The sequence below is a fragment of the Rhinoderma darwinii genome, chromosome 4 (genome assembly GCF_050947455.1).
Source record: "Rhinoderma darwinii isolate aRhiDar2 chromosome 4, aRhiDar2.hap1, whole genome shotgun sequence".
Classification (NCBI taxonomy): domain Eukaryota; kingdom Metazoa; phylum Chordata; class Amphibia; order Anura; family Rhinodermatidae; genus Rhinoderma; species Rhinoderma darwinii.
The window spans coordinates 192566288-192583009 of record NC_134690.1 but is presented as its reverse complement, the minus strand read 5'-3'; the positions used below and the strand labels follow the sequence as shown (position 1 = coordinate 192583009).

General features: G+C 38.5%; 2 protein-coding genes across 5 annotated transcripts in view; one reads left to right on the top strand and one right to left on the bottom strand.

Annotated features, from left to right (window-relative positions):
• Positions 1–5286, top strand: part of B3GAT2 (beta-1,3-glucuronyltransferase 2) — a 185874-nt gene extending 180588 nt beyond the window's left edge. The window contains exons 3-4 of the mRNA XM_075862012.1: positions 2619–2767; positions 3581–5286. Of these exons, the coding sequence (XP_075718127.1) occupies positions 2619–2767; positions 3581–3667 (236 nt within the window). The 3' untranslated portion in view covers positions 3668–5286. The remainder of the gene's footprint in view (positions 1–2618; positions 2768–3580) is intronic.
• SMAP1 (small ArfGAP 1) overlaps positions 2774–16722 on the bottom strand; it is a 256284-nt gene continuing 242335 nt past the window's right edge. For all 4 annotated transcript variants that reach the window (XM_075862007.1, XM_075862009.1, XM_075862008.1 and 1 more), the window contains 3 exons: positions 11972–12140; positions 11154–11482; positions 2774–5112 (listed from right to left, as the gene is read on the bottom strand). In XM_075862007.1, coding sequence (XP_075718122.1) covers positions 4975–5112; positions 11154–11482; positions 11972–12140 — 636 coding nt within the window. In that variant the 3' untranslated portion in view covers positions 2774–4974. The remainder of the gene's footprint in view (positions 5113–11153; positions 11483–11971; positions 12141–16722) is intronic.

Genomic DNA, 16722 nt, shown 5'->3' with positions numbered 1-16722 from the left:
TGAAACATCTGTGGGGTCAAAATGCTCACTACGCCCCTAGATGAATTCCTCAAGAGGTGTAGTTTCCTAAATGGTGTCACTTTTTGGGCGTTTTCATTGTTTTTTCCCCTCAGGGGCTTTGCAAATGTGACATGGCCGCCGCAAACCATTCCTGCTCAATGTGATCTCCAAAAGCCAAATAGCGCTCTTTCCCTTCTAAGCCAAGCCGTTTCTCCAAACAGCCGTTTATTACCACATGTGGGGCATTGTTTTACTCGGGAGAAATTGCTTTACAAATTTTGTGGTGCTTTTTCTCCTTCAGTCCTTGTGGAAATGAGTAAAAATAAGCTAAACCTACATTTTCTTTGAAAAAATTTAGATTGTCATTTTCAGGGCCTACTTCCAATAATTTCTGCAAAAAACATGTGGGGTCAAAAAGCTCACTATACCCCTAGATAATTTCCTCAATGGGTGTAGTCTCCAAAATGGGGTCACTTGTGGGGGGTTTCCACTGTTTTGTCTCCTCAGGGACTTCGTAAATGTGACCTGGCCTCCGCAAACCATTCCTGCTAAACTTGAGCTCCAAAAGCCAAATAGCGCTCTTTCCCTTCTCAGCCCTGCCGTGTCTCCAAACAACCGTTTATTACCACATGTGGGGCATTGTTTTACTCGGGAGAGATTGGTTTACAAATTTTACGGTGCTTTTTCTCCTTCAGTCCTTGTGGAAATGAGAAAAAATTAGCTAAACCTACATTTTCTTTGAAAAAATTTAGATTGTCATTTTCAGGGCCTATTTCCAATAATTTATGCAAAAAACCTGTTGGGTCAAAACGCTCACTATACCCCTAGATAATTTCCTCAATGGGCGTAGTTTCCGAAATGGGGTCACTTGTGGGGGGTTTCCACTGTTTTGTCCCCTCAGGGGCTTTGTAAATGTGACATGGCCTCCACAAACCATTCCTGCTAAACTTGAGCTCCAAAAGCCAAATAGCGCTCTTTCCCTTCTCAGCCTCGCCGTGTCTCCAAACAACCGGTTATTACCACATGTGGGGTATTGTTTTACTCGGGAGAGATTGGTTTACAAATTTTACGGTGCTTTTTCTCCTTTAGTCTTTGTGAAAATGAGAAAAAAAATCGCTAAACCTACATTTTCTTTGAAGAAATGTTGATTTTAATTTTCACGGCCTACTTCTAATAATTTCTGTAAAAAAGCTGTGCGGTCAAAATGCTCACTGTACCCCTAGATAATTTCCTTGAGGTGTGTAGTTTCCCAGATGGGGTCACTTTTGGGGGATTTTGACTGTTTTGGCACCGCAAGAGCCCTTCAAACCTGACATGGTGCCTAAAATTTATTCTAACAAAAATAAGGCCCCAAAATCCACCAGGTGCTCCTTTGCTTCTGAGGCCGGTGCTTCAGTCCAGTAGCACGCTACGGCCACATGTGGGATATTTCCTAAAACTGCAGAAACTGGGCAACAAATATTGAGTTGCATTTCTCTGGTAAAACCTTCTGTGTTATAAAAAAAATTGTACTAAAAATTTATTTCTGCAAAAAAATATGAAATTTGTAAAATTCACCTCTACATTGCTTTAATTCCTGTGACATGTGTAAAGGGTTAAGACATTTTCTAAATGCTGTTTTGAATACTTTGAGGGGTGAAGTTTTTAAAATGGGGTGACTTTTTGGGGGTTTCTAATATATAAGGCCCTCAAAGCCACTTCACAACTGAACTGGCCCCTGTAAAAATGGCCTTTTGAAATTTTCTTGAAAATGTGAGAAATTGCTGCTAAAGTTCTAAGCCTTGTGAGGTCATAGAAAAATAAAAGGATGTTCAAAAAACGATGCCAATCTAAAGTAGACATATGGGTGATGTTAATTAGAAACAATTTTGTGTGGTATAACTGCCTGTCTTACAAGCAGATACATTTAAATTGAGAAAAATGCTAATTTTTGCAATTTTTCGCTAAATTTTGGTGTTTTTCACAATTAAATGCTGAACATATCGAGCAAATTTTGCCAGTAACATAAAGTCCAATGTGTCACGAGAAAACAATCTCAGAATCGCTTGGATAGGTGAAAGCATTCCGGAGTTATTACCACATAAAGTGACAGATGTCAGATTTGAAAAATGAGGCTCGGTCAGGAAGGTCAAAAGTGGCTAAAGAGGGAAGGGGTTAAAGTTTTAAGAGGAAGCAGACGAAATAGTGAGTTTGAAGGAGTATTATCGGCAAAAGTGTACAATTAACGGTAATTACAGCAATTACGTTTTTTTTTTATAGGCGCTATTAAAATGTGAAAAATAAAATTTAACTGGAGGTACGCTTTAAATTAAAGGAAACCTGTGAAGAGGGTAAAGACATCAGAGATTTACGAACTTAAATTAAAGTTTCTGTAAAACAGTTTGTATGTTTATTCTTGTCTGAAGCATGAACTCATCTTAAAGGCTACACCTATGTCTGCAGAGAGGAAAAAAAAAATTATTGTTGCTTGAACCAAGTTGTAAAAACTTTGTGCAGAGTTTATATAGCAATAAAAGCGCTTTCTCCACATTTTTCCCTGCAGACCTCTTGCTAGAACATTGAAGGTCTTCATTTTGATCAAATAATAATGGGATGTTCCATTCTGTGTTCTCTTCTAGGATTTGCTGTGAGTCTTCAAGTGATCCTTTCAAGCCCTAAAGCGGTGTTCAAACGCCGAGGCTCTCAGCCAGGAATGCAAGAATCCGATTTTTTAAAACAGATAACCACAGTACAAGAACTCGAGCCAAAAGCCAACAACTGCACAAAGGTAAAGCAGATTTGCAATATTTGAATTTTTATTTTTTTGCAGATACCTTGTTCATCATAGTTTATGTAATACTACATCCAATCCATACCTCTAAAATTGACAGAGGGACAATACATGTACGTTCAGAACTGAATCAAGTCATAGCTCGATGAGGAACTGTGCTACTATTCCATTGCTATAAATACACCAGTCACAACTCCACAAGCTTCAAGGGAAGCATTGATATAAACATAGCGAGTCTGTACTCCAAATTGACCTGTTAAAATGAAGCAAAATTACAACTATTTCTAACATTCAGATTCTGTTCTGAACATAAATAAAACAAATGGAGAAAAACATGAAAAATTAAAACCTTTACAAATCAATAAGTAAAAAGAAATAATACCAGGTCAATCTATTTATGGAGAAAAACACAAGAGAAAAATTCTGTCTCTAAACTAAAATCAGAACATTGTCAGCTTTTTTTTTTTTATTATTATAAACACTGTCTTGAGTATTTATAGAGGTGTTGAGAATAAATGAAGAAGTGGTGTGACATCACTGAAATATTCCAGACGTGGTCTGTCAACCATTGCACTTGGTAACAGGAACCTGCAATAGGTGTATAATGAGAACTAACAAGTCCTCATACAGTGATTCTAGGTGTGATCTGTAACGATACCTTGGGGGGGAAAACCCATTACACAACGCTTTTAAATAGAAAGCAAACTCTAAAGTGTACTGGGCCACATAGTAACAAATAAGGGAAGATTTGTTTCTTTGCAAAAGCAGCATGTCAAAAGAGAGTAACAGATTTGTACAATTTTGTTACAGGTCCTTGTGTGGCACACTCGAACAGAAAAGGTCAATCTAGGTAATGAGCCCAAGCATCCTCAGGATACAATAAAAATTGAGGTATGATCATCAAATGCCATTCTGTGCAGTCCCGGAGAATGAATTGCCCTCGGATCCATAGCTGTGGACTTCAAGAGATGATTTAGAAGCGGTCATACTTCAACCTACACTCATCTTATGTTGCCTTTAACTGAAGCTTCAAGTTACAGGGATACACAAAAGCATTCTAAAAATTTGGGACGTTTTGCCACTTGTGTGTTTCTTTCTACATGGCCTGCGTGATCCATACTACAGTTTTTTTAAACTGGATTTTCAAAATGAAGAAGGGAGCATTACCTTAAGACTCCCTTCCAGCTGGTTCTTCGCCAGGACAATCAGTACCTTCCAAGAGCAACTGGATTTTCACTAATGCTATGAGGCAACCCAGCAGTGTAACCTGGAAGGGTGTGGATTTTGGCCCTAATATATGAAAGTAAAGCATCCCCAACACATTATACAGAACATTCCACTTCTAGAAGTACAGTACACTGTTTAGCCATTTTCCTCGTCAGCATTAAGTGATAAAGTCTAGTCCAACAGGCTACATTAAGTACAAACAATCTGTAGGTTAATACATGGGAGACACAGTTCTTCAATACGAGGCACCTTAAAATGTAAACACAATTACATAACATAAACCTGGATGTTCCCTTCATGAGAAAGTGAATGAGGTCCATAGAGAGAGAAGAATGCATGCAACATTACAACAGACTGTATCTTCTATGAAAACTCAGTTGTGTATATTCCATTGCCTTATAACGCATTGCAGACCGTTCCATCCAGGCTTATGTTTCCCTCGGTTATGGCGTTCTCTGATCAGGACACCATAAGCCACGTCACAACTATTGATAGATGAACATCCAAAAGAGATACACAAATGGCTCTCAATGATACATTTACAATCAAACTGCATGATTAAATATACTTCAATATGACTACAGTTTCTTTGTAAGGACCACAGGATAAGTAAGGAGGGGGCTCAAAGTGACACCATGAAAATTTGTAATTACTAACATGATACCCAGTACCCTTAAATAACAACCCACAGCTGTATTTCCTTTAAAACCATTGCACAAAAAAAATACACACATTAGTTGAGAAACATTAGTTAAAAATCAGGGGTCCTGGAAAACTGCGGATATGCAAATGTACCTTCTACTCCACCACTATCAGACCCAAATCAACTCAACCTAACAAAGTGAGCCGGTAAGCTCTTTGTATGGACATCTGGAAGAGAAAGAATAATATATACATGTTTAAAACAAGGGGCATGGTGTGCATTACAGCAAGGAATGTCGAAAGGATCCTCTTTATTTCATGTTTGATGGCTTCTCTCATTTCCAGAGTTGCGTGCTTAGAGTCTGACCAGCGGCGTTTCCAGAAAATCCTGCTCCAACAGTGTTTGCTGGCTGACCAAAAGCCATCATATTGCTTGCACCATTCAGGCTCATCCCACCCATCTGCTGATTCATCTGTGAAGCACAAGAACAGAACACCATACTTTAACATAAGCACAATCAGAATTCTTATATATGGTAATACTACTCCATGAGTGTTACTGGACAGTCATCCATAAACAGACTCTGTATGTAATCTGTGTTCTATGCCTATATCCTCACAAGGTCAACCAAAAAGATGCGCAGAAGAAGGACACATTCAAACGAACCTACCTTTCAAAACAATTGACATTTTTACTTTGATCCCTAATCCACATGGATTCACAGTTATCTTTTTGGTGATTACATGGGCAGACCTGGAAGATTTCGAATAATACTTTCTGACTGACGTAAACCAGTACAAAACAAAACCATAAGCTAAAGAAAAAAAGATGAACAATGGCTTCATAGAGTTCCTACTAGTCCTAGATATGTTTGTCAACTCATTTGCGAAAATAAATTATTGTAAGCACAACAGTGTTATGTTAATATTTGGCCTCATCCATTTCAAAACTTTTGCCTCTTTTTCATTAGAACTGTAAAATGTCCCAACATTTATGTAATTTGGTCCAGAATTTTTATAAGAAAATATAGCTGAAGATTATTTTTTCAAATACATAAAGAAAATGTCCTAGTTTACACGGATTCATACTATATTGTAATAGGATGTGAAGCAAAGTGAAGATGGAGTTTTAAAGGTTAATTGGGAGAGGTACGAAGCAAAATGAACCAAAAATGTTAAGCCCTTTAGACACTTTTTACACTTAGCTCAAGTTATGAAAAAGGTCTAGATAAAGGGCATGGCTAAGAGGGGTTGTTTAAATTAATCAAATTTATTAAAGAGGTGCGCCATTTCTGGAGCAAAATACGGGTGTTTGCAGTCCAGAGGACAAGTAAGATTAAAGTGCTTAACATGTTTTGCGAGTTGCGCTAAATGCATTATAACATATTCGCTATAGCGATGAATAAGGAGGAATTTCACCCATTTACTGTATGGCAAGTTATAGCTGTAAACGAAAAAAGGCCTGCTGCCTCAAGTGGCAGGATTGTTCTGCAGAAATGTATGCATTTATCAAATCTGTGCACATAGAAGCAATCTCTATATCAAAGAAACAGATTTGAGAACCCAATTAGAAATATATATATATATATCTCTTTTTGATCGGTGGGAGTCTGGGTGTTTGGACCCGCACCGTCGATGAAACGAAGGGCCAAAATCGATCTGCTGAGCCCTCTGCACTTATGGCTTTCATTGGCGCTTCTCGCCAGCACTCAGACGTTCTAGGTGAGCCTGTCTTCAGCCTGATGAGGAGAGCCAATCAAAGCCGAAGATGCAGAGGGCTCGGCTAAGCTATTCTGCCCATTCATTTCAGTCTTCGCACCCAAACCCCCACTGATCAAAACTTCTGATAACTTTTCATGTCATAGCAACATTTCTGAAACTACAAATACTCTAAGTTACCTTTCTTAAGCTTTACCAACATTATATGGATGAATTCATTTAAATACCAGACATATTGGAGTTGAGCATTAAAAGGTGACATATCCGGGATGTTATTGAACATGACTGCCTCACACATATTACTTTATGTCGCTAACGTGATCTATATGTGCAAGCAATTGCAGTGCTCCTTAACATTAATCGTTGCTGATATTCCAAAAAATTCCATGTCAGCACTGTGAGCACATAACTTTGGCGGTAATGATACATCATACAAGCAGCATATGGCCCCCCGCAAAATATGTTTGTTCAGACAACCACATTACTCCACTCAACTATTAGCCAACTGCTCGGAGTCCCTTGAAGGAAAGGCTTTGATAACGAAGAAAGAATATCTGGGATGAAGCCCCGAGTAGTAATTTGAGCTCTTACGGATTTAACTCCCCCATTTTATATTTTTGTACGTCTGGGGGTGAATCAAAGCCTTGATCCATTATTGATGCACTATTGCAGCCCGCAAAAAAAAAAAAATCATTCATTCCTGAATAGTATCATTGCAGCACAATTCCTCAGGGTCTACTGGCTTGCCATAACTTCTACTATGGTAGAACACACTAGCTAATGGCTTACCATCCCCACATACCTTGTTATGCTTTACAAAGAGAACCAAGGGTAAAAAAAAGGCAAAGCATGAAGAAAGGCAAGTGCTGACAAAGGAAACACAAAGCGGCTAGATCTATGTATACACCAAAAAGTGATAGCAGGAGGAATGTTAGCAGGATATATTATTTTCTGATGAGAAAATCTAGTGTTGTAGATACAAAATTTTGCCTGATCGTGACACAGAAAAAATAAATAAAAAAAGGAGTTACTGGTGACCCTCTTTTTCCGACCTAACAAAATTGTTGCTCCATATGGTAAAAACCCACAGAGCAACTATTTTGTAGATAAATCCTTATTCATCTGATTTCATAAAGACTCTTACAGATTCTGTATGAATCCCTGAGAATACAAAAATAATGCCATATCATTGTACAGTAGCAAACAAATAACAGACCAACAGGGACTCCACATGAACAGGGCATTGATATGAACATCAGCCCCAAAGGGGAAAAAAAATCACCCTTGACAAGATCTTACCAAAAACTCCAGCTTCTCACACCATTGTATATCAGACGTGAGAGGACTCGGTTCTAAGGTTTTGCGTGGAGTAACGATTTAATGTGGTATGGCAGTGGCGGGCATACCGACTAGGATCATGTGCAGCCGCACGGGTACCACGTATGGTAAGGAGGCTTACGGACACCTTGAAAGCAGCCTACTACGGTCTATTCAACTACATGTAAGGGACTGGGTTAAAGAAGTTCATCTTCTCACAATTACTAGTGGATTGTTAGAGACCCAGACGGTGGGTTTGCTCAGCTATTCGAGAGGAAAGGACCCACATGCTGTTCTTGTATGGGGCCCCTCTACTGTGTGTGTCCGCACTTTTTTGTGGCAATAAGAAACTCAACTCCAGCCATTTCACTGGCAGACAAAGCAGCTTTATCTGTGAGAAAGATCATCATGAAAAGCTTGACATAATGCTGGAATTGTAATGGATAGCAAAGCCTAAACTCACTCCAAACACTAGTACCAGATGAATATTTTATTCAATGCAGTCGGTTAATCAAACAGCACGGTCATCTCTCGACGAAGCAATTTTACACAAGCCAGATAAGTACTCCAAATGGGCCACCTGAAACATGTTTTTCTTTTCAGTAGACATCAGATTTTTGCCTTTAAGAATGCAGAGGGTAATGACCATACAATTTCCCGTCTTTGTGATAGAAGACTTTAAGTGTGATTTATCATCATTAATGTGAGCCAAGAACGGTTTCAGTTAGATCACAAAGGGCAGATATTTCCTTTTCTCTAAATTAATTTTAGTCAAACGATAAGAAAAAAACATGGTAACTTAGATAAAAGCCTGTGTCAATATACGCTTTATCCAAAAGGGAATTAGCAAAGCATTCACAATAATGACTGTGCAGTCACAAGGTCACTCGATTGCTGCAGTCAGAACACGAGTACTTCCCAGTGACATAAATCAAATGAACAGGATAAGACCAAAATGGCAATTTTACTTTAATAAACATTTATTCTTGGGGAATATGAAACATTAACCTCAGGATTTCATCTATAATAAAATAAAATATTTAATAATAAGAATTCTACAAAAAGGAAACGTGTGGGTGAAGGACAACGTCAGACGTATGATCGGAGGTGCCAAGAATAATAATGGAGATAGACAAGCTATACCACATACACACGTGTGTCTAAATGCATACAGAGAGGTGGAGAGACACATATTATTGTATTATTTAGTAGGTTGCTCTTCTACCCTTTACGTAACTCTTTAAGAAAGCTATAAATATAGATCAAAAGTTGAGCAAAAGATCTTCTAGAAGACTATTAACAACGATAACCCACTAAAAAAAGATGGCTCAGCCCAATAAGCATAATACTCACTACGTAGAGGTAGAGCAGCTGCTAAACATCCGACACAAAAACTAAGGCTATACCAGCTTACACACACACACACACACACACACACACACACACACACACACACACACACACACACTGCTGAATCAAACTTAGATTACATATGGTTTACAATGATTTAAAGGGGTTGTCCGGCTTCTGACAACTAATCAGTATGTCATCGGTGCGGGTCCGACACCCGGACCTCGCACCGATAAGCTGCTCCGGTGGCCTGCGGGCACCGGATGCTGTCGTGCATAATGCTATGAACAGAGCCCGGAAGCAGATGGATCAGACTATTGCATAGCGGCCGTGCTGCAGAACTGCAGGTCCGCTCCTATTCACTTGAATAGGAGCAGAGCTGCAGTACTGCAGCTCGGCCACTATTCCATCGCCAGAGCTAACTGCTTCCGGCAAGTACGTTCGGTGCACGGAGGCACCGGGGCAGCTGATCTGTGCGGGGCCCAGGTGTCGGACACCCCACAGATCATATCCGGTGGATAGGTCATCAGTTGTCAGAACCTGGAAAACCTCTAAGTTTGGTTCAGTAGAAACACAGGGGACACCAGGTGTTGTGGACATGGAACATACTCTAAAACGTGGTAATATTACAGCCATGTGAAACCGGCCTTACAGAGGAAGGTCCATACACAAGGAAAATTCCTTGTAACAAAGTAAAGTAAAGAAAGAACGTTTTGCGCTGTTGCTTTGAAACATTTGGTTTTCCCTTGTGCAACTTTAAATCTTTGCATAAAATAATAGCAGTTAAAAATCTGGGAGTGATCAAATCTTTAAGCTATGTGCGCAAGATTTATATGTGGGCAGCATTTCGAAGTTGCCCTCACCAGCTGCTCGCTGCTAATTAGTCTTCACATTTGCGTCTTTGTAAAAAAAAAAAACTATAAAACTGTGATGCTATCCAAGAGTATCACATTTCACCCACAATTTGCAGTAGTGCATAAATTCCCTTTACAATGAGACATGAACACAGATTGGCCCCTGCCCGCGCCAGAAATACGAATTGAGACAAAGTTCAGACGCCAGAATTATCTTCATCTATAACACCGCACATTATTTTGTAGAAGTTTACCATTTATTCACTTCACTAGATAACAGTATCATGAAAGATTCTTGTTACTTTATTTTACTCACCCAACTTCACCGTGAAAATAAGTTTTAATCTTAATAATCAAGCCAATTTTGTCAATAAGGACCGTATAATTTTTTGTATTTATCAAAGCATTCCTAGGGACATAACTTTAAAAGGTCTCTACTAATGTAGCTGTATAAGGGGTTGTTTTTTTGCGGGACCAGTTGCATTTTTCAATGGCACTAATGGGGTGGCAAAAACAACAATTATGACATTTTAAAAAACATTTTTTACGCTTTTAACGCGTTAATTTCAATCTCTTAGTTGGTAGATTACGGCAATAGCAAATCTGCAGTTGGTTTTATGCTTACTAGTTTTGCACAATAAAAGCACATTTCATTTAAAAAAAAATTTTTTAATTGTCTTTACGTCTCCACATTTTGAGTGCCATAACTTTATTTTTTCGTCAATGTAGCTGTAAGAGATTTTGGTTTATTGTGAAAGTAGTAATCTTTAATGGAACCATTTTAACATACATGACTTATTAATTAGCCTTCATAATGTTGTTTTTTGGGGGGGGGGGGGGGAGAAGCATTTTACACAATTTTCTTTTTGTATACACACTCACCGTGCGGTATGAATAAAGTTAACTGTATTCTACATGTTCTTACAATTGCGGCGATACCAAATACGCCTTGGATTTTTCTTTTCTTTTTTTTTTTTTTTTTTTTTTTAGCACTCTTGCTTTGGTCTACTCGGTAAACCAAAGCATTAATGCCAGTCCGTAATAAACTAGGCAAATAGCCACTACTGCAATGCTAGGCCCCAGAATGCAACAGCAACTGATAGTGTTGTGGGATGCTAATTGGGTCACAGAGGTAGCCCCCTCCCACTGTAGCCACTTAGATGCTGAAGTCACTATTGACTGCGGCATCTAAGGATTTAAATGGCCATTAACTATACTTTTTAGTAACATTTTTATAACAAACTGTTATGCTTTCATAAAGTTTACGGTATTACCTGTGAAATATTCCAAGGAGCAGACGGATTCTGCTGCATGCCAAATTTATTTTGAGGCGTTCCCATATTTGTGACCATTCCTGCTTGTGGTCCCATCATATTAGGAGGGAGTCCCATAACTCCAGCTGTAGTGTTTCCTACAAATCCATTTGGAATTCCCATGCCAACCATCATTCCAACATTTTGTCCCATGGCAGGCATGGCTTGACCCATCATGTTACCCATCAGCCCAGTAGTTGTAGGAACAGCTACACCCATTGGAGGAAAAGCCTGGAAATTGGTCGCCGGCTGTGTGGAGTATGGCATTGGAGAAGAACCCATGAACATTCCTAGATTAAACAGAAGAGATGTTATGAATTTAAGGAAACAGAATTGCAACACAGTACAGATTTTTGAGTAGTGAAAAAATACAACATAACAACAAATGTGTATAAATTGCTTTATTTCCCCCCTTTTTTGCCATACTGGAGCAGTAGACTATATTTTAGGTTATTCAGAATTTTCCCTGAACTTTTCTTCAAGCATTATAAAACGGTCTCTCAAAACAATTGGTATCTGTGTAGTGAGTAGCTGAATGGTTCAGTCTAATAAATTGGAGACCCACCCCAGTACCTATACACATCCGAATAGGGCATTTTGAAGGAGACGGCCTATTCAAATCTTTGTAAATGACTAATCTGGTTATTTCTAACAAGAAGCATCCTGCAGACACCATGGCACAATAGAGATTTCCGCTTTATACTTGCCCCCCAGTTACTAAAAAAAACCCTCACAAATCAGAAATGTTTGTCCATATACAGTATGTCCCCAATAATTACCGGTCGTGTTTGTCTGATGCATGTTTGCTGTACCATAAAGTGACAAGATGGAGTCTTTTGATAAAGGCTTTTTAGGATTTTCTTCAGGTTTTGTTGATGGTTCCGTGAATAAATCCAAGTCTCCAGAACACGGTGGTATGCTGGCAGCTGCTGGGGCGGTTGTTGTGACCTTGAGAGAAAAACGAAGATAATATGTATTAATAGATATATCTCCACCTGATACGCGTGTTCTTCAATGGATAATTTCGAAAAACTGACTTCAATTTTGCAAATCCAAAACGAATAATATAACATTCGCTACACTCCTGAAAACATGATTTAAGAGGCATATACAATTGACCAAATTATGAGCAAGTTATACTTCATACACAATGGATGGAGAATTATTGCAACCATTATTTGAAAGCGTGCACAAGTACTTCTCCAGTGAGAATGGGGTGAAAATACAGGGGGAAATTTATCAACTTTTCTACATCAGTCTTCCGGCAAGATAATCTGTACCGCAGGGGAGATCTTCTACATCTGAATGGCAGTTTATATTTAAAGTCACCCTGCAGGCTCCCCCTACTGTACAAGAGTTCATTTTCCTTCGTATATGTGTGGCAGTTACCGAATCTCTTTCCCACTAGTGGTTTAGTAACCTGCACTTTGTATACATTCTGCTCTCTATACATGGACTCCTAGTGATCTTATGATAGACTTGTGCTTATACACAGCAGCCAATCTAAAGAGGCAAAGCTGTGATGGGGAGGGCGAGAGCAGCAGTCTGCACCAAAACTATCTCAGACTACCTGTCGGCACTGTAGCCTAGCTGTAGTCACAGATCTGCCCTAATGTAGCAGCCAGCAGAAAGAACTACGGGTGATACAGAGGTAGAAAGTGGAAAATAAACATTTAGCCGTTATACTAGCAAGAGAATGAATAACATTGCTACATTAATAGTGTAGCGTGTCACAATCATTCATTTGTACATCTGTACATTGCAGGAAAGCATCACCTTTAGATACTGAGCTACATAAAAAAACAGAACAGTCACTGTTAAAGAGGCTCTGTCACCAGATTATAAGTGCACTGTCTCCTACATAATCTGATTGGCGCTGTAATGTAGGTAACAGTGGTTTTTATTTTGAAAAACGATCATTTTTGAACAAGTTATGAGCAATATTAGATTTATGCTAATTAGTTTCTTAATAGACAACTGGGCGTGTTTTTACTTTTGACCAAGTGGGCGTTGTACAGAGAAGTGTATGACGCTGACCAATCAGTGACCAATCAGCGTCATACATTTCTCATTGTTCCAGTCCATTGTTACAGGGTGATTGTGAAGTGACAGAAGCTGGGCTGGAACAATGAGAAGTGTATGACGCGGATTGGTCTGATTGGTCAGCGTCATACACTCCTCTGTACAACACCACCCACTTGGTCAAAAGTAAAAACACGCCCAGTTGTCTATTAAGAAAGTCATTAGAATAAATCTAAAATTGATCATAACTTGCTCAAAAATGATCGTTTTTCAAAATAAAAACCACTGTTAGCTACATTACAGCGCCGATCATATTATGTAGGAAATAGGGCACTTATAATCTGGTGACAGAGACTCCTTAAAGTCACTCTTTGTTCAAGGAAAGAACAGTAACATTACAGAATTGACACTTCTACTTATTTTAAATAATGCATTGAACATTAAATGGTAGGTGGAGGTCTCAGTCATTGGTCGTAGGGCGAGAAATTGTTGTAGGCTCAAAACCTTGCTAAATCCTGGCATCTAACATGACTAACAGGGCTCGGTCTTGTGTTCGAAGCTAAAGTTAGCAGAAGTCTGAAACACAAACAGCTGAGCTAACCAGAAAAAAATGCTTTTATTTTTCTAGTTCGTGATACACAATACATATAGTGTAATATTAAAATAAAATAGATCAGTAATATTTTTTTGTACCGATCTATCACCTTATCAGCTGTCACTTTTGAATAAATTTTCAGGAGCCAACAGGATATAACATACGGATACAGTGACAGTAATTTGTTGACAAATGAATTTAAAAAAAGCAACAAATATGGCAGCAGATGATCTTGTTACTTTTGTAAAAATGATCACAACAATAACAAAGGCCCATCTCCCTGTAAGTAAAGGCCCTATTGCACACAATTTTGGACACGGCAACGAGCGCCGATCAACGAGACAGCGTGTTGATCGGCGCTCGTTTGCTCCTGTCACACAGAGCTATGGATTGGGACGAGCGGTCGTTACTCCATACATCACGTCGGCAGTGCGTCTCCGTTTACACAGTGAGATGTGCTGCCGACAACGATTATATTTCTGTTTTTTTTAAACTATTCCATCAGCAGAACGACGAGCATTTGCTTGTTTATCGGCTGATCGCTGCCCTGGTTACACTGGGCAATTATCGGCAACGAGCGTTCTATAAACAATCGCCTGCCCGATAATTGCCCAGTGTAAAAGGGCCTTAAGACCAAAACATAATTAGCACTGTAAACAGTAACTCTGATAATTACTATGCATATAAACAATCGCGATAACAATTACAGAGCTCATTTTAGTTCAGGCAGGCATTAGAACATCTAACAATCTCAGCTTGCCTGCTCTTTTCCTTGAAACAACTTGAAACAAATCTCCAATCTCAAGTGTATCCAAATTTGTACTTTCCCAGATTCATCCAATTTACAAATATACATTGTGCAATCTCCTTTCCAACCCTTTGACTTCCCACGCCTCCGCAGCAAATTGATATTGTCTAACTAGGCAGCTCTCCTACTACACTTCCCCCAGTTCCCTGTGGACCTGCCAGCCGAGCATAACCTTCAGAAGTCAAATCACATTGAATTACTAATTGCACGTCTTGCATACACCAAACGTGTACTTTATTCCTAGAAATAAAATAGCATATAGGTCCATTTTATTTCTAATAATCAGAAATGTCAATGGTCAAATATGGAAAAATATTATTGGAGCTGCTTTCAAATACAAATGCCTCACAACAAAACCCAAGCCAAACATTCTGACTTCAAGGTCTTCTTGTTTAGACAACTGTCAAAAGCCTCTCCCAGTCAGGCTCACCCTTGATCTGAATTGTTCTGCCTCAGTGCCATCAATACATACATGATGTGGCAGTAGTACAAAGGTGAGATAAATGTAAAACAACCCGTGCACTGCTCGGAGTGACTATAAAAACTGCAACTAAGAACCTGCGAAAAAAAACACTGAAATATTCAATACTCTTCATAGGATTTCTTCCTCCTTTTGATATTCACTTCTTATTAGCATAAAAAACGGGAGCTCATATACCATATATCCCACAGCACATTCATTTTTTTCCCGCTCCAATTGCACCTAAAGCTTTTAGGGCCCCTCCATAATCATATATGTGCTAGAAATAAAGCCCGTTGTATGAAAAAATACAACGGGAACTAGATAAATCTGCCCTCTAATATGCCATCACTCTGCCACTCTGTGCCCTGTATGTCATCACTGTCCCGTGTATGCCACCACTCTAGAAAACTCTTGTTGGTTGTTTTTTTCCATTTTTCATGTAACATTAAAATACAAAATGTGGAAGCATTTGCAGGATTATAATCTTCCCAGGGCAGGAGACGTGGACCCCTTCCGCGTGTTGCTTTATAGTTGTTTTTTTTTAATAGTTTTATATTTTTATTGCTCCCCCATAACTATTCTACTGACTGTATCCACACACTGACCTACAGATGGTGATAGAAAAAAGTTAAAAAAGTTATGGCTCTAAGACTAAGACCGAAAAAATTATGTATTTAAAAAAAATTGTGATTTTATTGAGCAAACGCTGCAAAACATAAAAAAATCGTATTGACCCACAGATTAAAGTAAAATTGTCATTTATAGCCCACGCTGAACACTGTTAAAAAAAAAACTTAAAAAAAAAAAAACATGGTCAGAATTGTTTGTTTTTGGTCACCTTGCTTGGCAAAAAATGTAATAAAAAGTGATCAAAAAGCTGCATGTAACAAAAAACGATATCAATAAAAACAACAGCTCATCCCACAAAAAATAAGCCATCATACCGCTCAATCGACCAAAAAATAAAAAAATTCTGGCTCTCTGAATGTGGTGAAACAAAACAAAGTTGTTTTTTTTTTAACAAATATTTTTTTCTTTGTAAAAGTAGTAAAATATAAAAAAACCTACATAAATTTGGTATCCCCGTAATCGTATTGAGACGCAGAACAAAGTTAAGCTTTTATTTTTACTGTACGGTGAATGCCATAAAAACGTAACCCAAAAAACAATGGAGGAATCAGTTTTTCCCAATTTCAGCCTGAAAACAACTGTTTTTTCAGTTTCCAATACATTATATGGTACTTAAAATGGTGTCAATAGAAACTACAACTCCTCCCGCAAAAAAGAAGCCCTCACACCGCTCTACTGACTGACTAATAAAAAAAGTTATGGCTCTTGGAAGGCGGGGAGTGAAAAGTGCAAAAGCAAAAAAATGGATCAGTGCTTAAAGGGTTAATAAAGGTCTAATAAAAAAAAAAACATTTATGACCACATGTGGGATATTGCCATACTTCTGAAATTGCTTTACAAATGTTGGGGGCTCTCCTTTATCCCTTGTGAAAATAAAAAACATCAACATTTTAGTGGAAAAAATTTTGATATTCATTTTCACGGCCGAATTCTAATAAATTCTGCAAAAGACTTGTGGGGTCAAAATTCTAACTATACCCCAAGATTCCTTAAGGGGTGCAGATTGCAAAAC